This window comes from Bombina bombina, chromosome 5 (assembly GCF_027579735.1).
Source record: "Bombina bombina isolate aBomBom1 chromosome 5, aBomBom1.pri, whole genome shotgun sequence".
NCBI lineage: Eukaryota > Metazoa > Chordata > Amphibia > Anura > Bombinatoridae > Bombina > Bombina bombina.
The window spans coordinates 976,351,842-976,378,039 of NC_069503.1; the positions used below are offsets into that span (position 1 = coordinate 976,351,842).

The 26,198-nt window shown below is 39.3% G+C and overlaps 1 protein-coding gene across 1 annotated transcript in view; it reads left to right on the forward strand.

The window, feature by feature from the left end:
* Positions 1–13,618, forward strand: part of NECAB1 (N-terminal EF-hand calcium binding protein 1) — a 721,255-nt gene extending 707,637 nt beyond the window's left edge. The window contains exon 13 of the mRNA XM_053715189.1: positions 13,312–13,618. Coding sequence (XP_053571164.1) covers positions 13,312–13,340 — 29 coding nt within the window. The 3' untranslated portion in view covers positions 13,341–13,618. The remainder of the gene's footprint in view (positions 1–13,311) is intronic.
* The last annotated feature ends 12,580 nt before the right edge of the window (positions 13,619–26,198 follow it).

Sequence of the window (26,198 nt, forward strand, 5' to 3'; positions counted from 1 at the left end):
GGGCGGACATGATTTCCTGTACCGAATCATGTCTGCCTGCATCGCTAAATGCCGACAGCATATTCTGTTGGCATTTAGCATTGCAAGGCCGCCCCCTGCCTATTCGCAGACAATCGGCTGCTAGCTATCGAATTTGGGAAGATTGCAGTCTGCCACCTTACGACTGCTGCTTCTTAACTTCTGTTTCTGGTGATCCGGAAACTACGGGTGGATAAAGCAGCATTTGCTGCTTATTAAATCTAGCCGCAAGAGTGAACAATTTTGAGGCAGATTATCTCAGCCGATGATCTCTTCGTTCAGGAGAATGGTTTCTACTTCAGGAGATCTTTAATCAGATTGTAAGTCAATGGGGTGTCCCAGAGATAAACCTTATGGATTTTCACCTAAATTGCAAGCTTTCAAAGTATTTTGCCAGATCCAGAGATTCTCATACAGAATGTTCTAGCAATAGCTCAGTTAATTCATCTATCTTACATTTTTCCCCAATTGTTCTTCTTATCAGGATAATAGCTTTTTCTTTCCTAAGATATGGAGAGTCCACAACGTCATTCAATTGCTAGTGGGAATATCACTCCTGGCCAGCAGGAGGAGGCAAAGAGCACCACAGCAAAGCTGTTAAGTGTCACTCCCCTACCCATAATCACCAGTCATTCTCTTTGCCTCTGTCAATGGAGGAGGTGAATTTTGGTGTCTGAAGAAATTAATTCCTTTTTCGGGTACTTTTCCCTGCAAGCAAGGATTTGGGTTTAGCTGAGTCCACGTCAATCTCTTCAGTAGAGTAGTGGTGGCTTTTAAGCAGTTAGGAAGATCTGAGGTAGTCCTTGCTTTGATTCCTAACGCATTTCTGCCAATGGTACAGAAAGCCAGAGTTGGTTACTCTGTTCTTTCTTTTTCTACAGGTCTCTGTAAGGAGTATGTGTCCTTTCACGCCTTGTGAGCTTTCTTCCTGCTGGACAGCTAGACTGCAGGTAAGTGCTTTTGTCTTCTATGTCTTGGAGACTTGCACTTCAGAAGAATGTCATATGCAGTAGATGGGGACATTTTTAAAATCCTTTATACAGGATTTTCTTTGGCAGTGGGCAGGCACAGTATGTATGTTGAGACTAGGGGTTAATCTTCCCTTTATTGGGACGTTATTCCTCTTTGGGCCAATTCTGTTGAAATACTTTGTGTGTGGCTTATGTTTTAGACAGGGATTTATGTATAAACTTAAAATTTGGCAGTTGGTTTTCTTTCTTGCTTAGCTAGAACAGGCTGACAGACTGCTTTGTGTAAATTAAGCTCCGGTGTTGTAGGCAGAGGGAAACGCGTGTCTTTTACTTGCTGCTTAATTTCCTCTCTCTGCCGGTCATGTGACTTCCTCTGCTGTTGGATATTCACGGAGCGGAGCAGCATCATTGAATTTTAGCCTTTTCAGTGTCGATCTACTATATGATTGTTTTAGAGACTTCTGGTAGCTAAATTGTGTATAAGTGTTATGGTAAGGCACCTCAGCCTGTCTGAGGTGTAGGGGGCCTGATTGGTTAATTATTTTAAATAATTTTTGCATAACATTAAGCGGCTATGGTATTAAAAATTCTTAAAGTGACAGTGTATTTAAAAAAATTCTGTAATTTGGGGATTTTTTTTTTTAGTATTATGGACATGGACCAAGACTCTGTGTCTTTTGACAAATGCTTGTTATGCCTAGAGGCACAAATTGTTTTGCCAATGCAATTCTGTGCTGCATGCTTAGCTAGAACACTTCAATTTAAAGATACATTTTTGCCCTCTGAGCCCAATGTCTCTCAGGATGATGCTGTTCAGGCAATGCCACAGCTTTCTCCTAAACATCCCAAGCCTCTATGGTGTCAAATACAGTGCCCTGCAGTTCCTCTTAGCCTCCTGGAAAAGTTTATTTGCCTGCAGATTTTGCTGCACAGGTTTTTTCTGCAGTATCTGTGGCATTATCTGCTTTTCCTATGCTGGGAAAATGCAAGCGGAAGATTAGACATTCAGATAGTAAGGTTTCTATTCCACCTACTGCTACGCAGGTTGCCCTCCCTCATAAGTCTTATGAGGAGGATACGTCGGTAGCCTCTGAGGGTGAAATCTCAGATTCTGACAGTATTATTCCTTCATCTGATACTGAAGAAGTAAACTTCAGATTTAAGCTTGAACACCTTTGTGTACTGTTAAAGGAGGTATTGGCTACTTTGGATGACTCCAATACTTCTATCGTTGTCAACACTAAAAAGTCTAGTAAACTTAATAAATACTATGATGTTCCTTCCTCTGTGGAAGTTTTTCTTGTCCCAGACCGTGTGAGGGAGATTATTTCACAGGAATGGGAGAAGCCAGGGATTCCTTTCTACCCGTCCCCTGTATTTAAAAAGATGTTTCCTGTTGCTGACTCCAGTAAAGATTCTTGGCACACGGTGCCTAAATTAGAAGGGGCTATTTATTCTCTGACTAAGAGAACTACGATCCTATAGAGGAAAGCTGCTCCTTTAAGGGTCCCATGGACAAAAATCTGGAAGCTTATTTAAAGAAGATGTATGTTCATCAAGGTCTTCAATGGCAACCTGCTGTTTGTATTGCCACAGTAGCAAGTGCAGCATCTTATTGGTGTGACGCCTTGTCTGAATACATTTTAGTAAAGACTCCGTTGGAGGAGATACAAGATAGGATTAAGGCTCTCAAACTAGCAAATTCCTTTATTTCTGATGCTAACATGCAAGTTATTAGACTGGGAGCTAAGATGTCTAACTTCTCTGTCCTAGCCCATAGGGCATTGTGGCTAAAATCTTGGTCAGCTGATGGTACCTTTAAGTCCAAGCTTCTAGCACTTTCTTACAAGGGAAAAACCTTGTTTGGACCTGGTCTGGCAGAAATAATTTCTGATATTACGGGTGGAAAAGGGTCTTTTCTACCGCAAGACAAGAACAGATTCAAAGGACGTCAAAGTAATTTTTGTTCCTTCAAAGGTCAAAAGTCTTCCTCTCCCTCTTCCAAGCAGGAGCAGTCCAAGTCTTCTTGGAAGCCCAATCAGTCTTGGAATAAGGGGAAGCAATCAAAGAAACCCTCAGCTGAGTCTAAGTCAGCATGAAGGATTGGATCAAGTGGGGGGCTGACTTTCCCCGTTTGGTCAAGCGTGGAGAGGAGATGGCAAAGATCCTTGGGTTGTGGACATAAAATTCAAAACTTTCCCTCCCAGTGGCAGATTCCACCTCTCAAGATTATCTGCAGACCAGGTAAAAAGAGAGGCATTTTTGAACTGTGTTTAGGACCTTTCCTCCCTGGGAGGGATTGTTTCAGTTCCAGTAAGGAAACAGGGTCTAGGATTCTGTTAAAATCTGTTTGTGGTTCCCAAAAAATAGTGAACTTTTCAACTCATTTTAGACCGAAAGTGCCTCAACAAGTTTCTCAGGGTACCGTCCTTCAAAATGGAAACCATTCATTCCATTCTTCCTTTGGTCCAAGAGGGTCAGTTTATGACGACCATAGATCTGAAGGACGCGTATCTTCATGTTCCCATCTACAGGGATCATCACAAATTCCTGAGAATCGCTTTTCTAGACAAACACTTTCAGTTTGTGGCTCTTCTGTTTGGACTTGCCACTGCTCCCAGAATTTTCTCAATGGTTCAGGGGCTCTCTTGGCAGTGATCAGGTCTCAGGGAATTGCAGTGGCACCATACTTGGACGACATATTGATTCAGGCGCCATATTTTCACCAAGCAAACTCTCATACAGAGATCTTGTTGTCTTTTCTACGTTCCCACAGTTGGAAAGTGAATCTGGAAAAAGGTTACCTTATTCCAGCTACAAGGGTGGTTTTCTTAGGGACCATAATAGATTCCCTATCTATGAAACTTTTCTGGGACTCGTTAAAGTCATAGGGACTATGGACTCAGGAGGAGTCTGCTCTCCCCATGAACATCTTGGAGTTGAGAGCGATTTACAATGCTCTGATGGCTTGGCCTCAATTGTCTTTAGCTCGGTTTATCAGTTTTCAGTCGGACAACATCACGTCAGTTGCTTACATCAACCACCAGGGGGAACGCGGAGTTCCTTAGCCATGAAGGACATGGCACGGATTCTTCAGTGGTCTATCTGCCATCCACATTCATGGAGTGGACAACTGGGAAGCGGATTTTCTGAGCAGACAGACATTTCATCTTGTGGAGTGGGCTCTCCATCCGGAGGTGTTCTTCAGGTTAACCCTCAAATGGGGGGTGCTGGAGTTGGATCTGATGGCATCTCGGCAGAACGCCAAGCTTTGAAGGTATGATAGATGCTCTGGCGGTTCCTTGGGATTTCGGTCTAGCATACCCGTTTCCTCCGTTTGTGCTCCTTCCACGAGTTATTGCTCGTATCAAACAAGAGACAGCATCAGTAATTCTAATAGCTCCTGCATGGCCTTGCAGGATCTGGTATGCAGACCTAATGAAGATGTCATCTCAGCCGCCTTGGAGGTTGCCTCTGAGGAAGGACCTTCTAACTCAGGGTTCATTCCTCCATCCAAATCTCGTTTCACTGAAGCTGACTGCTTGAAGATTGAACGCTTAGTTTTCTGAGTCGGTCATTGAGACCATGATCCAGGCTCGCAAGCCTGTTACTCGAAAAATTTACCATAAGGTATGGCGTAAATACCTTTATTGGTGTGAATCTAAGGGCTACTCTCGGAGTAGGGTTAGGATTCCTAGAATTTTGTCTTTCTTCCAGGAAGATCTGGAAAAAGGGTTGTCAGTCAGTATTCTGAAAGGTCAGATTTCTGCATTATCTATTTTGTTACAGAAGTGTCTGGCGGATGTGCCAGATGTTTAATCTTTTTGTCAGGCCCTGATCAGAATCAGGCATGTGTTTAAACCTGTTGCTCCTCCTTGGAGCCTAAATCTTGTTCTTAAAGTTTTGCAGCAGGCTCCGTCTGAGCCAATGCATTCCATAGATATTAACTTGCTATCTTGGAAGGTTTTGTTTCTTATTGCTATCTCTTCTGCTCGGAGAGTTTTGGAACCTTCGGTTTTGCAGTGTGATTCGCCTTACCTTATCTTTCATGTGGATAAGGTGGTTCTTCGTACTAAATTGGGGTTTCTTCCTAAAGTGGTTTCAGATAGAAATATTAATCAGGAAATTGTTGTTCCTTCTCTCTGTCCCAATCCTTCTCATAAAAAAGTCTGTTGCACAACTTGGATGTTGTGCATGCTCTAAAATCTACAGGCGACTAAGGATTTTCAACAGTCTTCTGCCCTGTTTGTTTCTCAGGAAAGTGTAAGGGTCAGAAGGTTACTTATACTTCTCTTTCCCTCTGGTTGAGAAGTATGATTTGTTTTGCTTATGAGACTGCTGGACAGCAGAATTACAGCTCATTCCACTAGGGCTGTCTCCTCTTCTTGGGCTTTCAAAAAGGAAGCTTCTGTGGAACAGATTTGCAAGGCTGCAACTTGGTCTTCTCTGCATACTTTTTCCAAATTTTCCAAATTTGATACTTTTGCTTCGGCTGAGGCCTCTTTTGGGAAAAAGGTTCTTCAAGCGGTGGTGCCTTCTGTTTAGGTCTGCCTGTCTTGTTCTCCCTCCCTGTTCATTGTGTGTCCTCTAGCTTGGGTATTGGTTCCCACTAGTAATTGAATGACGTTGTGGACTCTCCATATCTTAGGAAAGAAAACAAAATTTATGCTTACCTTATACATTTCTTTCTTTCCGGATATGGAGTCCACGACCCCACCTTTTATTAAGACAGTTATTTTTACTAAACCTCAGGCACCTCTACACCTTTGTGTTATTCCTTTTCCATTTCCCTTCGGTCGAATGACTGGGGATTATGGGTAGGGGAGTGACACTTAACAGCTTTGCTGTGGTGCTCTTTGCTTCCTCCTGCTGGCCAGGAGTGATATTCCCACTAGTAATTGAATGACGTTGTGGACTTTCCATATCCAGAAAGAAAGAAATTTATCAGGTAAGCATAAATTTGGTTTTTCTTCTTTCTCACGATATCTTGTTGCAAGGTCTCCTTTTTTTTTTTTCATCAAAAATGTTAAACTTTCAATTTTACCGCTTGGAAATTTAACGCTTATTCCTAATACACAGGGGCGTTTTGTATTTTTCAGTTGAAATTCGACACGCACGTAGTTTCATTAGCTGTTGAATGCAAAAGAAGGCAAATTGCTTGTGGCATTTGACTCTTTTAGAAAGAAGCCATATTTCTTCTTATGAAAGTGCAACACATTAGGATATGTGCAAATCCACAGATTTTAATGTGTTGAAGAGTCACGTTTCAGCTATTTCTCTTTTGTATCACACAACAATTGCTACACTTCCAGACATTCAGGCCTTTGTTCAGACATATGTCATAATTAGACCTGGTGTTAAACCAATTTCTCCTACTTAAAGGGACATGAAAGCCAATTTTTTTCTTTCGTGATTTAGAAAGAGCATGTCATTTTAAACAACTTTCTAATTTACTTCTATTATCTAATGTGCTTTATTCTCTTGATATCACTTGCTGAAAAGCATATCTAGATATGCTCAGTAGCTGCTGATTGGGTGCTGCACCTAGAGGCCTTGTGTGATTGGCTCAGACATGTGCATTGCTATTTCTTCAACAAAGGATATCTAAAGAATTGAGCAAATTATATAATATAAGTAAATTGGAAAATTGTTTTAAACTACATGCTCTATCTGAATCACAAAATAAATAATTTGGGTTCAGTGTCCGTTTAAACTCTTAATTTAGTTGTAAGAGTTTTACAGGCTCCTCCATTTGAATTTATGCCTGATAAAGATATTCCACTTTTGCATTGGAGGTATTTGTTTTTAGTAAATTCTTCAGCTAGATGAGTTTCTGAATTGTCTGCTCTTTCTTGTGAGGTTCCTTATCTTATTTTTCATCAAGATAAGGTGGTTCTTCATTCAATTCAGTTTTTCTACCTAAAGTGGTATTTCCTAAAATATATTTTTTAAGAGATTGTAGTTCCCTCTTCATATCGTAACCCACAAGATTCTAAGGAGAGACGTTTACACAATTTAGATATGGTCAGGGCTTTAAACTTATGTTTACAAGCCATAATCTACTAAGGCTTCCTTGCAAGTGCGTTTATCACCCCCCAAATCACCTTACAGCTCATTCCTCTAGTCACACAGGCCCCGCAGGTCTGTATATACAGTAGGTGTCTGTCTTTATTTTTCCCACCCTTTTTCGAACAGAAGTAATGGCTCATGGATAGGGTTGGGCGTTTTCTTTTTTTTCTTTTTTAATTTTGAATTTTTATACAACGTTCTAACAATCATTTAATGTAATAGTATTTCTAACCCTATCTTTAAATGTAATATTCTATTCAAATTTTTCTAATTCAAATAATGCATAATTTGAATTGAATTATTTAAAGTAGAAAAATGTGAATCTATATATTTGTAATAGCATTTCTAATGCTCTCTTTAAATGCAATATTCATATTATGCAATATTCCAAATAGAAAAATTTCAATTGATATATTTGTATCTATTATGTATCAGTTTACCAAATTCCCTATCACATGAACTATTGAACTTCTGAATAGTTTGCTACATTCAAAATTTCGAATGTGGATATTTTGATATAATTATGAACATTCGGGAAAAAAAGGAACTTTCCGAAAACCGGAAATAACATTCGATTACAAAATTTTAATGGATTTTCATTCTTATCAACATTTGAATGTCCAAAACGAATGTCCACATGGCTATTCGTTCTACCAAGCGAATTGCACTTTCACCACATTCACCTATCCCTACTCATAGACTCTGATCACCTTATGAAAGAAAGCAACATTTATGCTTACCTGATATATTAAAATAAATTATATAATACATTTATATTTTCAATTGGCGGCAGTTCTAGTTAGAGCCTCATTTACCTTGCTTGTCTTTCCTGCTTTATTTTTTTCCTTTCTTGGCTAAATATTAGACTGAGATATCAGAGAGGTGGGAGGGTTAGGTATATTTGCCTCTTCCTAGTGGTCAGGAGATTAATTTAATGGCATTAAATAAATTAATTTATTAGGGGAGCATATATTTTTTTGTGTCCAAATTCTCAACCATCACTTTTGTTAGTGTAGTAGTGGAAATGAAACAGCCTTAATTTTTTGACACCTCTTGGGGTTTCATGGGGTCTTATTACCTAGCACAAAATTTGCATATAGTTTAGAGAAGGGGCTTCCACCCAGATCTACTTAGTTTGTGATTACTGGTGCAGGTAATGCTTAGGTAACTATGTAAATCATACAAACTAGGGCCTCTCCGGTCCCTAGCTACTGTCTATCTCCTTTACAATCTATAATGAATGCCTCTACCAGGCTGATCTTCCTCACACTTTGCTCCTCATCTGCTGCACCCTTCTGCCAATCCGTCCACAGGCTTCTTCTTCCTTACCTTAACATTAAAGGACCTCAATAACACTGCTCCCCCACTATATATCTGACCTTGTCTCCAGGTACTCTCCCCTCCATCCCCTTAGCTCTGCTCATGACCTCCTTCTCTCCTCCTCTTGTTGCCTCCTCACATTCCTGTCTGCAGGACTTCTCCATAAAGGCCCCTATCTTGAGGAAATCTCTGCCTTGCTCTACAAGACTTTCCCCTAGTTTCAAGCATTCCTTAAAGTCTCTGCTGTTCAGAGATGGAAACAATCGGCCAGATTACGAGTTTTGCGTTATGAGCTATGCGGTGCTACCGTGCAGTTTTTTTCCCACCGCTCACTTACCTGCAGCGCTGGTATTACGGGTTTTTACAAACCCGGCGTTAAAAGGCAAGAAGTGAGCGTAGAGCAAACTTGTGCTCCATACTGCACTCCAATACCAGCGCTGCTTAAGTCAGCGGTTAGATGGTCGTACGTGCTCGTGTACGATTTCCCCATAGACATCAATGGGGAGAGCCGGCTGAGAAAAAGTCTAACACCTGCAAAAAAAAGCAGCGTAAATCTCAGTAACACAGCCCCATTGATTCCTATGGGGAAACACATTTTATGTTTACACCTAACACCCTAACATGAACCCCGAGTCTAAACACCCCTAATCTTACACTTATTAACCCCTAAATTGCCGCCCCCGACATCGCCAACACATACATTATTCTTATTAACCCCTAATCTGCCGCTCTGGACACCGCCGCCACCTACATTATACTTATTAACCCCTAATCTGCTGTCCCCAACATCGCCAACACCTACATTATATTTATTAACCCCTAATCTCCCGCCCCAATGTCGCCGCAACCTACCTACACTTATTAACCCCTAATCTGCCACCCCCAACGTCTCTGCCACTATATTAAATGTATTAACCCCTACAGCTAAGTCTAACCCTTACACACCCTAACTTAAATATAATTTAAATAAATCTAAATAAAATTACTATCATTAACTAAATTATTCCAATTTAAAACTAAATACTTACCTGTAAAATAAACCCTAAGATAGCTACAATATAACTAATAGTTTATTTATTTATTATTTATTTAATTTATTTTAACTAGGTAGAAAAGTTATTAAATAGTTATTAACTATTTAATAACTACCTAGCTAAAATAAATACAAATTTACCTGTAAAATAAAACTTAACCTAAGTTACAATAACACCTAACACTACACTACAATAATAGTCTTAATAAATTAACTAAATTTATATAATTCTATCAGCCAATCGGAATCTAAGGGACGCCATCTTGGATGACGTCATTTAAAGTGATATTCATTCCGAAGAAGACGTCGTTTGAAGAGGATGCTCCATGCCGGATGTCTTGAAGATGGAGCCGCTCCGCATCGGAAGGATGAAGATAGAAGATGCCGTCTGGATGAAGACTTCTGCCCATCTGGAGCACCACTTCTGCCCGTCTGGAGGACCACTTCTGCCGGCTTCCTTGAGGACATCTTGCCGCTTGGATGAAGACTTCTCCCGGTAAGTGAATCTTTGGGGGTTAGTGTTAGGATTTTTTTAAGGGTGTATTGGGTGGGTTTATTTTTTAGGTTAGGGCTTTGGGCCTGCAATAGAGCTAAATGCCCTTTTAAGGGCAATGCCCATCCAAATTCCCTTTTCAGGGCAATGGGGCGCTTAGGTGTTTTTAGTTAGGCTTTTATTTGGGGGGGGGTTGGTTGTGTGGGTGGTGGGTTTTACTGTTGGGGGGGGTTGCTTGTATTATATTTTTTTTTACAGGTAAAAGAGCTGATTTCTTTGGGGCAATGCCCAGGAAAAAGGGCCTTTTAAGGGCTATTAATAGTTTTGTTTAGGCTAGGGGGTGGGTTGTTTTGGGGGGCTTTTTATTTTGATAGGGCTATTAGATTAGGTGTAATTAGTTTAAAGATCTGTAATTTGTTTTTTATTTTCTGTAATTTAGTGTGGTTTTTTTTGTGATTTAGCTAATTTAATTTAATTTATTTAATTGTATTTAATTTAGTTAATTGATTTAATTGTAGTGTAGTGTTAGGTGTTATTGTAACTTAGGTTAGGTTTTATTTTACAGGTCAATTTGTATTTATTTTAGCTAGGTAGTTATTAAATAGTTAATAACTATTTAGCAACTATTCTAACTAGTAAAAATAAATACAAACTTGCCTGTAAAATAAAAATAAACCCTAAGCTAGATACAATGCAACTATTAGTTATATTGTAGCTAGCTTAGGGTTTATTTTATAGGTAAGTATTTAGTTTTAAATAGGAATAATTTAGTTAATTATAGTAATTTTCTTTAGATTTATTTAAATTATATTTAAGTTAGGGGGTGTTAGGGTTAGACTTAGATTTAGGGGTTAATACATTTAATAAAGTGGCGGGGACGGCAGATTAAGGGTTAATAAATGTAGGTAGGTGTCGGCGATGATGGGGGCAGCAGATTAGGGTTTAATAAATATAATGTAGGTTGCGGCGATGTCTGGAGCGGCAGATTTAGGGGTTAATAAGTATAATTTACGTGGCGGCGATGTTAGGGGCGGCAGATTAAGGGTTAATAATATTTAACTAGTGTTTGCAAGGCGGGAGGGCGGCAGTTTAGGGGTTAATATGTTTATTCTAGTGGCGGCGATGTCCGGAGCGGCAGATTAGGGGTTCAAAATGTTATTATAGTGTTTGCGATGCGGGAGGGCCTCGGTTTAGGGGTTAATAGGTAGTTTATGGGTGTTAGTGTACTTTTTAGCACCTTAGTTATGAGTTTTATGCTATGGCGTTGTAGCGTAAAACTCATAACTACTGACTTTAGAATGCGTTAAGAATCTTGGAGGTAGAGGGTGTACCACTCACTTTTTGGCCTCCCAGGACAGACTCGTAATACCGGCGCTATGGAAGTCCCTTAGAAAAAAGGGTTTACGAAGTTTACTTAAGTCAATTTGCGGTAAGGCCAAAAAAAGTGTGCGGTGCCCCTAAACCTGCAAGACTCGTAATAGCAGCGGTAGTGAAAAAGTAGCGTTGGGACCTGTTAACGTTGCTTTTTCAGCTTAAAACTCGTAATCTAGCCAATAGTATGCAAACCTTTATCTTACCTCAGTTCCTCACCTATTTTGTCGTCCTTTTAAACCCTCTTAGTATGTAAGCCTACAAGACCAGCTGTTTTGTAGATCACCTTCATGTAAGGAGATAATAAACAGTGCAACTCTTAACAGGGCCCTCCACCCATTAGCTCTTATAAATGCCCCCTTTACATATTATACCTGCTATAGCGCTCTACAAATAACTGATAATAATAAAATAATAACTAGGGTCCAATAGTTCACTATCACCAACAGGTTTTATTTGATTATTTATTAAAAAGTAGTAAAATATTGTAATACACTGATACTTATTTTACTAGAGTTTTTACCTCTTTCTTAAATATTTATTTGATATTGCTATTTATAGACTATCCTCTTCACAAACCATTAATTTATACACTAAAGTGAATGTCAATTTTGATGCTAAAGTGCCCGGTTTTTTAAATTTTTATTAAAAACAGGGGCACTTTAATTTATCAAAATTTACATTTCACTCCTGTTGTGAAAAAAACTTACCTTTTAATCTTCACAGCAGCTCCAACTTCCTCCGGTCCTGATGTCAGAAATGATGGATAGGTCATCCTTCAATCACGGCTTCCCCCCCCCCCCCGGGGAATCAGTGCCTGATTCAACACTGTGATTGGAGGAAGCCAGATTCCTCATTTTAGACCCAGGAAGAGGCTTTGTGACGGATGGAGGAAGCTGGAGCTGCTGTGAAGATTAAAAGGTAAGTTTTTTTTCTCAACAGGAGTGAAATGTAAATTTTGATGAATTAAAATGCCCCTATTTTTAATCGAATTTTTAATAAACGGGCACTTTAGCATCAAAATTGACATTCGCTTTAATAAAAAGATTCGGGTACCACAAATCTGAGTGGCATATGGCTTTTGAGCACTGAAAAAAATTTCCTGCCACAATTTTTCAGGTAAATTAAATATTTCTAAGGGGTAATAAAACGCTTACCAAAAAGATTTTCTGAAACCAACTACAGACGTAAAGTGACCACGTTATCAGGAAACGGATAACGTACATGTAGAACCTATGTGCCATTCCCATTTAAACCATTGTAAAAATGTAAAATATATTAAAAACTACTATACGTAGTAGGTAATTGATGCTTCAGAGTTAGGCCTACTATGGTAGTTAATGCACATGTGGCCGATGAGCTGCCAGGCAACAGTTTTCATTTAGGAACAGGCATCTGGGTGTTAGCACGCATGTGTCTGTCCAGTTAGGCATGCCCACACATTACAAAAAGAGAGCTGCATGGCAGCGGTCTTGATTGGATGACAGCAAAAAACGCCACCCAAGGAACAAAAGGGGTCCATTAAGGGGAGCAGGCGGGGAAATGAAATTCATGTGGTGGTAAATAATACGTTAAAAATTATAAGCATTATACATATTACAAAACAAACTTGACAGTTTACATACCAAATTGTAAATTTACTATCACTTTAAACAACATCATTACAGAATACAACAGCATCCCACAATTGCATCCACATTTCAAGCCCAGCTGAACCAGGAAGGCCCTACCCCAGTAAGCAAAAGCACGTTCAACAGACGAAGTAAGGTCTCTTCATGAGAGTAGTGGTCTCTAAACAACTTGCTTGTTTGAGTAAATAAAAAGTAAAAAACATTTATTTAGCATGGGCCAAATAATACAGAAATAGTACAGTGGATGTCTGGAAGGGCATTGTTCTGAAACATTTGCACACTATTTCTGATATTAACCAGTGCTTATTTTCTATGGATGAATACTAAACCATTAAAAAATATATATTTTCCTTATAGAGACTCTTAATCATGCTGACACATTAACTTCTTGTTTTTTTATTGTAGCTTCGTGGTGGGTGCTCAACAACAACTGAAAGTATCTCCAGTTATAGAGTGATGGAAGTACATGTTTGACGTTATACTTACATTTGTATTACAAAAGGATCCTTTGAGTATTTGTTGAACATAAATCAGTCTTAATATTTGTATACAATGGTAACCTATTTAGGAATAATTTATTACATTAACTAGTAACTGTGAAAAAGAAACTAATGTAAACTCAAGTCAGAAGTGAAAATGCCAAGCACAACACGCAGAACATACAAATGGGTGTCTGTAATTTGTTTATACTTTAAACAGCAATACATTTTTCAAAAACAATGTATGTCTATTTTTAATGTAACTTTTTTTTTTGCATAAAATATTATTTGCAGACAAATACATTTTATATTTATCATTATGATTATTTTCTTGCCATGCATGGATAATTTTAGCTTAACAAAAAATAAAATGGAAAATTTTAATTTAATTAGAAATGATCTTATCTAGTTTTAACAATTTGTCAACTTGTCATCTGTATGTAATTCTGTCCAATTATCAATAAGATCCTCTGTCTGTTACTTTAATAAATATGTTTCTTTCTTCGTTGGTAAATATTTATCATTATAAGATTGTTTTAAAAATGATTTTTCTAATGTTGTATGGCCTCACTGATTAAGATGATGAATGACGGGAAAACTTGAATATAAAAACCACCTACAAATAAAAAGAGGGTATTTTAAAATTCACAAAATATTTTTAAAGGGACATCGGTGCAAAAAAAATTACTCTAATATGTTTTACTATTGCTTACATAAAACCTTGTGTTTACCTATGTGTTTAATCCCTTTGCAAGGTTTAAATATGGTCCAAAACATTAATAAACACACTGGATAAGTCTTTGACAATAGACCAATGTGTGTAGCCTCCAATCACCAGCTAGCTTTCAGTAGTGAATTGCTACTGTTGAGCATATATACATATGTTTTTCAATAACGGTTACTAACTGAACAAGCTCTGCCAATACAGCTGCTGGTTGGTTCACTGGCAGTTTCAATGTGGGACCATCTGTTCTCTGATGCTCCCAAACAGTACTTTAACTATGTCTTTAAACCCTTTTTGCTAGAGGTTAAACACATAGTTACATGGTTACTATTGATAAAATGACGTGCTTTTTCTACTATAATGGCCCTTGTTTTTAAACAAGTTCCCATATTTTACTATGTGTTTGACTAAGTGTTTAAATCTTTTGAAGAAGTTAAAGTTTTACTCCTGGAACACCTCCATTCTTGCTTCAGATGATGCTATGGACAGTGATTGGAGCATATGCATGTATGCCTGGTCCTGATTGGCTGCCAAGCTGAATTCTTTATCTATGATGGCACAAAAGCACAATTTATACTAGGAGTATAAACATAGGAGGCGCCTCTAAAAATATAACAAAGTCAGAATTGACGTAATGAAATATAAGATCTAAAGTGAACCTGTGTAAAAAACTTCTGTTAGATCGGTGAAAAAACCATAGTGATCAATATCCACGTGAATGGAGACCAAAAATTATATAATATAATATTTCTAGGCATAAAAAACAACAGATATGTTATTAATCAAATTAATGCAAAAATGAATATAAAGAACATTAGTGTCCCTTCAGATAGAGAGAACAAACAGATTGAAAAATAAATCTGAAAAGGAAAAAACAACAGTGTTCATAAAAATCTTTTGTGATTCGTTGTGTTCAGTGAATCTGCAAACAGTTCTGTGTTTGGGGCTGCTTTTCTTGAAACTGGCGGTGAAACAGATATCTATAAGACAAAAACAGAAAGAGAGCGCCTCATAGTGCAAATATCTCTAAACCAAAAAGTGATACAGTGTAGAGGTGTCCGGTGAAATGGTACTCACAAGTGAAGTGGCACTTTAAACACAAAAGTGCAGACAGGCAGGCTGACATTTAACAGCAGTCAGTACGCTGGCAAATGCAGTGGTAAAGTGTCGTGCTGAATCTCGCTTGTCCGGGGACCATCAGAGAAGGCCCTGGTGATGATTGGAGCCGTGCTCCACAGCGTGTATCTAAATCCTCGTAGACCAGGTGCCGATTGTGGACCCAGAAGTGGCAAATGGTTTCGCTGTAAAACTCTGGTTAGTCCCACTGTAAGGAACTGCAAAAGGTATCCTGGTGTGGATAGATCCGTGCTGCAAGGCTAAATGGATGCTAGAGAACAGTGCCCCAGTAGCGTCTCAAAGTTAGTAGGTGAGAAAAGGAATTCGGAACAGTCCAATAATAAAGTTAAAAACAATTTATTCGAGCTAATAACGCGTTTCTCGGCCGCTAGCTCCTGGCCGTTTCATCAGATAAATTACATACAGAGTGTAAAAACACAATTTATGCTTACCTGATAAATTTATTTCTCTTGTGGTGTATCCAGTCCACGGATCATCCATTACTTGTGGGATATTCTCATTCCCAACAGGAAGTTGCAAGAGGACACCCACAGCAGAGCTGTTATATAGCTCCTCCCCTCACTACCATATCCAGTCATTCGACCGAAAACAAGCAGAGAAAGAAGAAACCATAGGGTGCAGTGGTGACTGTAGTTTAAATGTAAAAATTACCTGCCTTAAAATGACGGCGGGCCGTGGACTGGATACACCACAAGAGAAATACATTTATCAGGTAAGCATAAATTGTGTTTTCTCTTGTAAGGTGTATCCAGTCCACAGATCATCCATTACTTGTGGGATACCAATACCAAAGCTAAAGTACACGGATGAAGGGAGGGACAAGGCAGGTACTTAAACGGAAGGTACCACTGCCTGTAAAACCTTTCTCCCAAAAATAGCCTCCGAAGAAGCAAAAGTATCAAATTTGTAGAATTTTGAAAAAGTATGAAGCGAAGACCAAGTCGTCGCCTTGCAAATCTGTTCAACAGACGCCTCATTTTTAAAGGCCCATGTGGAGCTGTAATCCTTTCAGGAGGCTGCTGTCCAGCAGTCTCATAGGCTAAGCGGATTATGCTTCTTAGCCAAAAAGAAAGAGAGGTTGCCAAAGCCTTTTGACCTCTCCTCTGTCCAGAGTAAACAACAAACAAAGCAGATGTTTGTCGAAAATCTTTAGTAGCTTGTAAGTAAAACTTTAAAGCACGAACCACGTCCAGATTATGTAATAGACGTTCCTTCTTTGAAGATGGATTAGGACACAAGGATGGAACAACAATCTCTTGATTGATATTCTTGTTAGATACCACCTTAGGTAAAAACCCAGGTTTGGTACACAGGACTACCTTATCCGTATGGAAAATCAGATAAGGAGAATCACATTGTAAGGCAGATAACTCGGAGACTCTGCGAGCCGAGGAAATAGCTACCAAAAAAAGACATTTCCAAGATAAAAGTTTGATATCTATGGAATGAAGAGGTTCAAATGGAACTCCTTGAATAACCTTAAGAACCAAATTTAAGCTCCATGGTGGAGCAACAGGTTTAAACACAGGCTTGATTCTAACTAAAGCCTGACAAAATGCCTGAACGTCTGGAACATCTGCCAGACGCTTGTGCAAAAGAATAGACAGAACAGAAATCTGTCCCTTTAAGGAACTAGCTGACCATCCTTTTTCCAAACCTTCTTGGAGAAAGGATAATATCCTGGGAATCCTAACTTTACTCCATGAGTAACCCTTGGATTCACACCAGTAAAGATATTTACGCCATATTTTATGATACATTTTCCTGGTGACAGGCTTTCGTGCCTGTATTAAGGTATCAATGACTGACTCGGAGAAACCACGCTTTGATAAAATCAAGCGTTCAATCTCCATGCAGTCAGTCTCAGAGAAATTAGATTTGGATGGTGGAAAGGACCCTGAAGTAGAAGGTCCTGTCTCAGAGGCAGATTCCATGGTGGAAAGGATGACATGTCCACTAGATCTGCATACCAGGTCCTGCGTGGCCACACAGGCGCTATTAAAATCACTGATGCTCTCTCCTGCTTGATCTTGGCAATCAGTCGAGGGAGCAGAGGAAACTGTGGAAACACATAAGCCAGGTTGAAAGACCAGGGTGCTGCTAGAGCATCTATCAGCGTCGCCTTGGGGTCCCTGGACCTGGATCCGTAACAAGGAAGCTTGGCGTTCTGTCGAGACGCCATGAGATCCAGTTCTGGTTTGCCCCAACGATGAATCACTTGTGCAAACACCTCCGGATGGAGTTCCCACTCCCCCGGATGAAAAGTCTGAAGACTTAGAAAATCCGCCTCCCAGTTCTCTACACCTGGGATATGGATAGCTGATAGGTGGCAAGAGTGAATCTCTGCCCAGCGAATTATCTTTGAGACTTCTAACATCGCTAGGGAACTTCTTGTTCCCCCTTGATGGTTGATGTAAGCCACAGTCGTGATGTTGTACGACTGAAATCTGATGTACCTCAGAGTTGCTAACTGAGGCCAAGCCTGAAGAGCATTGAATATCGCTCTCAGTTCCAGAATATTTATTGGAAGGAGTGACTCCTCCTGAGTCCACGATCCCTGAGCCTTCAGGGAGTTCCAGACTGCACCCCAACCTAGAAGGCTGGCATCTGTCGTCACAATTGTCCAATCTGGCCTGTGAAAGGTCATACCTTTGGACAGATGGACCCGAGATAGCCACCAGAGAAGAGAATCCCTGGTCTCTTGATCCAGATTTAGTAGAGGGGACAAATCTGTGTAATCCCCGTTCCATGCATAGTTGCAGCGGTCTGAGATGTAAGCGTGCAAACGGCACTATGTCCATTGCCGCTACCATTAAGCCGATTACTTCCATGCACTGAGCCACCGAAGGGCGCGGAATGGAATGAAGAATACGGCAGGAATTTAGAAGCTTTGATAACCTGGACTCCGTCAGGTAAATTTTCATTTCTATATAATCTATCAGAGTCCCTAGGAAGGAAACTCTTGTGAGTGGGGATAGAGAACTCTTTTCCTCGTTCACTTTCCACCCATGCGACCTCAGAAATGCCAGTACTATGTCTGTATGAGACTTGGCAATTTGGAAGTTTGACGCCTGTATCAGGATGTCGTCTAAATAAGGGGCCACTGATATGCCCCGTGGCCTTAGGACCGCCAGAAGCGACCCTAGAACCTTCGTGAAGATTCTTGGGGCTGTAGCTAATCCAAAGGGAAGAGCTACAAACTTGTAATGCCTGTCCAGAAAGGCAAACCTGAGAAACCGATGATGATCTTTGTGTATCGGAATGTGAAGATAAGCATCCTTTAGATCCACTGTAGTCATATATTGACCCTCCTGGATCATAGGTAGGATGGTACGAATAGTTTCCATCTTGAATGATGGAACTCTGAGGAATTTGTTTAAGATCTTTAGATCCAAAATTGGTCTGAAGGTTCCCTCTTTTTTGGGAACCACAAACAGATTTGAGTAAAACCCCTGTCTTTGTTCCTCCTTTGGAACTGGATGGATCGCTCCCATAACTAGGAGGTCTCGTACACAGTGTAAGAATGCCTCTCTCTTTATCTGGTTTGCCGATAATTGTGAAAGGTGAAATCTCCCTTTTGGGGGAGAAGCTTTGAAGTCCAGAAGATATCCCTGGGATATAATTTCCAACGCCCAGGGATCCTGAACATCTCTTGCCAACGCCTGGGCGAAGAGTGAAAGCCTGCCCCCTACTAGATCCGTTACCGGATAGGGGGCCGTTCCTTCATGCTGTCTTAGAGGCAGCAGCAGGTTTTTTGGCCTGCTTACCTTTGTTCCAGGTCTGGTTTGGCCTCCAGACCGTCTTGGACTGAGCAACAGTTCCCTCTTGTTTCGCATTAGAGGAAGTTGATGCCGCACCTGCCTTGAAGTTTCGAAAGGCACGAAAATTAGACTGTTTGGCCCTGGATTTGGACCTGTCCTGAGGAAGGGCATGACCTTTTCCTCCAGTGATATCAGCAATAATCTCCTTCAAACCAGGCCCAAATAGGGTCTGCCCCTTCAAGGGAATGTTAAGCAGCTTAGATTTTGAAGTCACGTCAGCTGACCATGATTTAAGCCATAGCGCCCTGCGCGCCTGTATAGCAAACCAGAATTCTTAGCCGTTAGCTTAGTCAAATTAACAATGGCATCAGAAACAAAAGAATTGGCTAGCTTAAGTGCTCTAAGTTTGCCAAGTATGTCATCCAATGGAGACACTACCTGTAAAGCCTCTTCCAGAGACTCAAACCAGAATGCCGCAGCAGCAGTGACAGGAGCAATGCATGCAAGGGGCTGTAGGATAAAACCTTGTTGAATAAACATTTTCTTAAGGTAACCTTCTAATTTTTTATCCATTGGATCTGAAAAAGCACAACTGTCCTCGACAGGGATAGTAGTACGCTTTGCTAGAGTAGAAACTGCTCCCTCCACCTTAGGGACTGTCTGCCATAAGTCCCGTGTGGTGGCGTCTATAGGAAACATTTTTCTAAAAATAGGAGGGGGAGAGAACGGCACACCTGGTCTATCCCATTCCTTAGTAATAATTTCTGTAAACCTTTTAGGTATTGGAAAAACATCAGTACACACCGGCACTGCAAAGTATTTATCCAGTCTACACAATTTCTCTGGCCCTGCAATTGTGTCACAGTCATTCAGAGCAGCTAAAACCTCCTTGAGCAATACGCGGAGGTGTTCAAGCTTAAATGTTGTGTTCAAGCTTTAAATGTAGAAATATCAGAATCAGGTATCTTTCCTGAGTCAGAAACATCACCCACAGACTGAAGTTCTCCTTCCTCAGCTTCAGCATATTGTGAGGCAGTATCAGACATGGTTCTTAAAGCGTCAGTATGCTCTGCATTTCGTCTAACCCCAGAGCTATCTCGCTTACCTCTAAATTCAGGTAGTCTGGCTAATACCGCTGACAGTGTATTATCCATGACTGCCGCCATGTCTTGTAAAGTAAACGCTATCGGTGCCCTAGATGTACTTGGCGCCATTTGAGCGGGAGTCAAAGGATCTGACACGTGGGAAGTGTTAGTCGGCATAACTTCCCCCTCTTTAGATTCCTCTGGTGATAAATTTTTTAAAGACAGAATATGATCTTTATTGCTTAAAGTGAAATCAGTACAATTGGTACACATTCTAAGAGGGGGTTCCACCATGGCTTTTAAACATAATGAACAAGGAGTTTTCTCTATGTCAGACATGTTTGTACAGACTAGCAATGAGTCTAGCAAGCTTGGAAAACACTTTAAATCAAGTTAACAAGCAAATATAAAAAACGGTACTGTGCCTTTAAGAGAAACACATTTTGTAAAAATTTGAAAAACAGTGAAAAAAGGTAGTAAATCAAAAAAATTTTTACAGTGTATGTAATAAGCTAACAGAGCATTGCACCCACTTGCAAATGGATGATTAACCCCTTAGTTAAAAAAACAGATCAAAAAAACGACAGACGTTTTTTAACAGTCACAACCAACTGCCACAGCTCTGCTGTGGCTCCTACCTTCCCCAATAAACGACTTTAGGCCCTTTAGAGATGTCCTGTATCATTCAGGGAACTTCTGAGGAAAACTGGATGGCTCAGTCTGTAATTTTAACTGCGCAAAAAAGCGCTAAATTAGGCCCCTCCCACTCATACTACAACAGTGGAAAGCATCAGGAAACTGTTTCTAGGCAAAAATAAAGCCAGCCATGTAAAAAGAAATTAGGCCCCAATAATGTTTTATCACCAAGCATATATAAAAAACGATTAAACATGCCAGCAAACGTTTTATATAGCATTTTTATAAGGGTATTACCCCTGAGAGTAAGCATGATACCAGTCATTATTAAATCACTGTATTCAGGCTTAACTTACATTCATCCAGTATCAGCAGCATTTTCTAGCATTTTCCAATTCTAGAAAAAATTGTAACTGCACATACCTCATAGCAGAGTAAACTGCACGCCATTCTCCCGCTGAAGTTACCTCACTCCTCAGACATATGTGAGAACAGCAATGGATCTTAGTTACAACCTGCTAAGATCATAGAAAACTCAGGCAGATTCTTCTTCTATCTCTGCCTGAGATAAAATAGTACAACTCCGGTACCATTTAAAAATAACAAACTTTTGATTGAAGAAAATAAACTAACTATTTTTCACCACTCTCTCTTACTACCTCCATGCGTGTTGAGAGTTGCAAGAGAATGACTGGGTATGGTAGTGAGGGGAGGAGCTATATAACAGCTCTGCTGTGGGTGTCCTCTTGCAACTTCCTGTTGGGAATGAGAATATCCCACAAGTGATGGATGATCCGTGGACTGGATACACCTTACAAGAGAAAACAGGTTTAAAAAGATGTACTTGTGACATGATTGGATTGAATCTGAACCAATGAGAACATTTGTAACATTGTTAATTTGGTTAATACGCTACAGTTTTGCAACAATGTTACAAATTATCTCATTGGTTCAGATTCGATCCAATCATGTCACAAGTACATCTTTTTAAACCTGTTTTTACACTCTGTATGTAATTTATCTGATGAAACGGCCAGGAGCTAGCGGCCGAGAAACGCGTTATTAGCTTGAATAAATTGTTTTTAACTTTATTATTGGACTGTTCCGAATTCCTTTTCTCACCTACTAACTTTGAGACGCTACTGGGGCACTGTTCTCTAGCATCCATTTAGCCTTGCAGCACGGATCTATCCACACCAGGATACCTTTTGCAGTTCCTTACAGTGGGACTAACCAGAGTTTTACCACGAAACCATTTGCCACTTCTGGGTCCACAATCGGCACCTGGTCTACGAGGATTTAGATACACGCTGTGGAGCACGGCTCCAATCATCACCAGGGCCTTCTCTGATGGTCCCCGGACAAGTGAGGCTCAGCACGACACTTTACCACTGCATTTGCCAGTGTACTGATTGCTGTTAAATGTCAGCCTGCCTGTCTGCACTTTTGTGATTAAAAGTGCCACTTCACTTGTGAGTACCATTTCACCGGACACCTCTACACTCTATCACTTTTTGTTTAGAGACAAAAGCAAAATTGCCTATGAAAACTCTTTGTGGGGGTTAAACATCATAAAATAGATGAAAATGTTTAAAAAATTCTCTAAAAATATAGAACATTTTACACTACAATGCACCCCCCCCCCCATAGCTTGTGTTATTTTGAATGGAAATGTAGCAAAATCATTACATTTGTTATCAAGATGATAAAAACCAATGACTATTGAAAAATGTGATTCTGTTTCTAGGGGAAACATAATATTGATAAATGTAGTCTCCTTTGATGGGTAGATTGCTGTGCTAACCCTGTCAATGGTCTATTTAGTTGTAATGATATATGCAGACTATATTTATTATGGGTTTGAACTGTAATTTTCAGCAACAGCAAGCAAATACATTTAGATTGCTTATTTCTAGAATTACAACTTGATGGAATCATCTTTATTAAACTCAGGCTTCCTACAGTCACCTGGGTTACCATATTATAATTAGTTCTTATTTTGTGACAACTTGTCTGAATACATGAAAAAAGGCAACAAGTTAAATTAGCACCTGACACAAAGAAAACTAAACTACTTACATTTAAAGGGACACTAAACCCAATTTTTTTCTTTCATGATTCAGATAGAGCATGCAATTTTAAGCAACTTTCTAATTTACTCCTATTAACAATTTCTCTTAATTCGCTTGCTATCTTTATTTGAAAAGCAAGAATGCAAGGTTAGATGCCGGCCTATTTTTGGTTCACAACCTGGGTTGTGCTTGCTGATTGGTGGCTAAATGCAGCCACTATTAAACAAGTGCTATCCAGGTTCTTAACCAAAAATTGGCTGGCTCCTTAGCTTAGATGCCTTCTTTTTCAAATAAAGATAGCAAGTAAATGTAGAAAAATTGATAATAGGAGTAAAATATAAAGTTGCTTAAAATTGCATGCTCTATCTAAATCATGAAAGAAAAAAAATTGGGTTTAGTGTCCCTTTAAAAAAAAATATGAGTTTCTCCAAGGTTTTATGGCACAGTCTCTATATGAGAAGTATGTTAAAGGGATATGAAACCTGGGAGCTTGTTTGAGCCGATGAAGAGAGGCATATATGAGCATACACCAATCAGCAGCTAACACTCAATTGTGCATTGATAGTTAGATAATAGAAATAAATTGGAATATTGTTTAAAATTGTATGCTCTATCTGAATCGTGGAAGAAAAAGATTGGGTGTCAAGTCCCTTTAATAGTGTCTAGCAGAGTGTGTTTCTGAAAACCTTGATATTTATTAGACTTGTGCGCGGCGGAAAAATTTGTTTCGGACCGATTCAGATTTTTTTAAATTTAGTTTTCGGATCGATTCGAATTCAGATACATTTGAATGTATTAGTTTCGGATTTGATTCGTAAATTCAGTATGCGTTAGGTGGGATGTGATGTGGGATGTAACCTCTAATTTAATTGATGATAGTGGAATAGTCAGATATAGCTGCTATTGAAATACATCAGGAGGAGGAACTTTAGAAAGCAAAATACACACACACAGCGCAAATCTAAATACCCACTACCAAATATATATATATATATATATATATATATATATATATATATATATATTATAAAACAAGGGGGGGTAGTCTGGCAGCAAGGAGATCAGAAGGACAGAGGTAGTTGCAGTGTTCAATCAGATAGAACTATAACAGGATATCCCATTTAAGCATTTAGGGCCCTAATGATTATGGTAGCTGTGACAGTGTGTATTTAAAACCAAAAACATAATTTATGTAAGAACTTACCTGCTAAATTAAATTTCTTTCATGGTGGCGAGAATCCACCAGCTGTTACGTATGGGATATGACAAATAAGCTCACTAGGAGTAGCTAATAGGGGGCGCTCCAATATATGGATGAAAATGACTATTACCTTCCAGGGAATTTCTGCAGTGGAGCAGTCACAGCAGATGCAGGTCTGATAGCCTCACTTGACCTCCAACAGTGACCTGTAGACAAAGAAAGAGCAGAGTCACCAATCCTGGCTTTCTATCAAAGGGGTAGCAATAATGTTAGAAATAAAGCAAAGACAACCTTGCTGCTTTCTAACTGCTAATAGCCACCATTACTTTTACTAAAGAGATTGACATGGACACAGTATAGCCCCAAATCCTTGCTTGCAGGGAAAAGTACCTATTAAAGGATCAAATATCTTCAGACACCAACTTCGCACATCCTCCATTGACAAAGGCAAAGAGAATGACTGGGGATTATGGGTAAGGGAAGTGAAACTTAACAGCTTTGCTGGGGTGCTCTTTGCCTCCTCCTGCTGGCCAGGAGTTGAATATATTCCACTAGTAATTGGAATGACGTTGTGGACTCTCCATGTCATAGGAAAGAAATAACATAATTTATGTAAGAACTTACCTGATAAATTCATTTCTTTCATATTGGCAAGAGTCCATGAGCTAGTGACGTATGGGATATACAATCCTACCAGGAGGGGCAAAGTTTCCCAAACTTCAAAATGCCTATAAATACACCCCTCACAACACCAACAATTCAGTTTAATGAATAGCCAAGTAGTGGGGTGATAAAGAAAGGAGTAAAAAGCATCAACAAAGGAATTTGGAAATAATTGTGCTTTATACAAAAAATCATAACTACCATAAAACGGGTGGGTCTCATGTACTCTTGCCAATATGAAAGAAATTAATTTATCAGGTAAGTTCTTACATAAATTATGTTTTCTTTCATGTAATTGGAAAGAGTCAATGAGCTTGTTACGTATGGGATAGTAATACCCAAGATGTGGAACTCCACAGAAGAGTCACTAGAGAGGGAGAGATAAAATAACAGCCATTTTCCACTGAAAAAAAATAAATCCACAACCCAAAATATAAGTTTATTCTCGTAATGAAAAGAAAAAACTCAAACATAAGCAGAGGAATCAAACTGAAACAGCTGCCTAAAAAACTTTTCTACCAAAAACTGCTTCTGAAGAAGCAAATACATCAAAACAGTAGAATTTAGTAAATGTATGCAAAGAAGACCAAGTTGCTGCTTTGCAAATCTGATCAACTGAAGCTTCATTCTTAAAAGCCCACAAAGTGGAGACTGATCTAGTAGAATGAGCTGTAATTCTCTGAGGCGGGGCCTGACCCGACTCCAAATAAGCCTGATGAATCAAAAGCTTTAACTAAGATGCCAAGGAAATGGCAGAAGACTTCTGACCTTTCCTAGAACCAGAAAAGATAACAAATAGACTAGAAGTCTTCCTGAAATCTTTAGTAGCTTCAACATAATATTTCAAAGCTCTTACTACATCCAAAGAATGTAAGGATCTCTCCAAAGAATTCTTAGGATTTGGACACAAAGAAGGGACAACAATTATCTATTAATGTTAGAATTCACAACCTTAGGTAGAAATTTAAATGAAGTCTGCAAAACTGCCTTATCCTGATGGAAAATCAGAAAAGGAGATTCACAAGAAAGAGCAGATAATTCAGAAACTCTTCTAGCAGAGATGGCCAAAAGGAACAACACTTTCCAAGAAAGTAGTTTAATGTCCAAAGAATGCATAGACTAAAACGGAGGACCCTGTAAAGCTTTTAAGAATTAAGACTTTCCAAATTAAGACTCCAAGGAGGAGAAATTGATTTAATGACAGGCTTGATACGGACCAAAGCCTGTACAAAACAGTGAATATCAGGAAGCTTAGCAATCTTTCTGTGAAATAAAACAGAAAGAGCAGAGATTTGTCCCTTCAAGGAACTTGCAGACAAACCCTTATCCAAACCATCCTGAAGAAACTATAAAATTCTAGGAATTCTAAAAGAATGCCAGGAGAATTTATGAGAAGAACACCATGAAATATAAGTCTTCCAAACTCGATAATAAATCTTCCTAGAGACAGATTTTACGAGCCTGCAACATAGTATTAATCACTGAGTCAGAGAAACCTCTATGACTAAGCACTAGATGTTCAATTTCCATACCT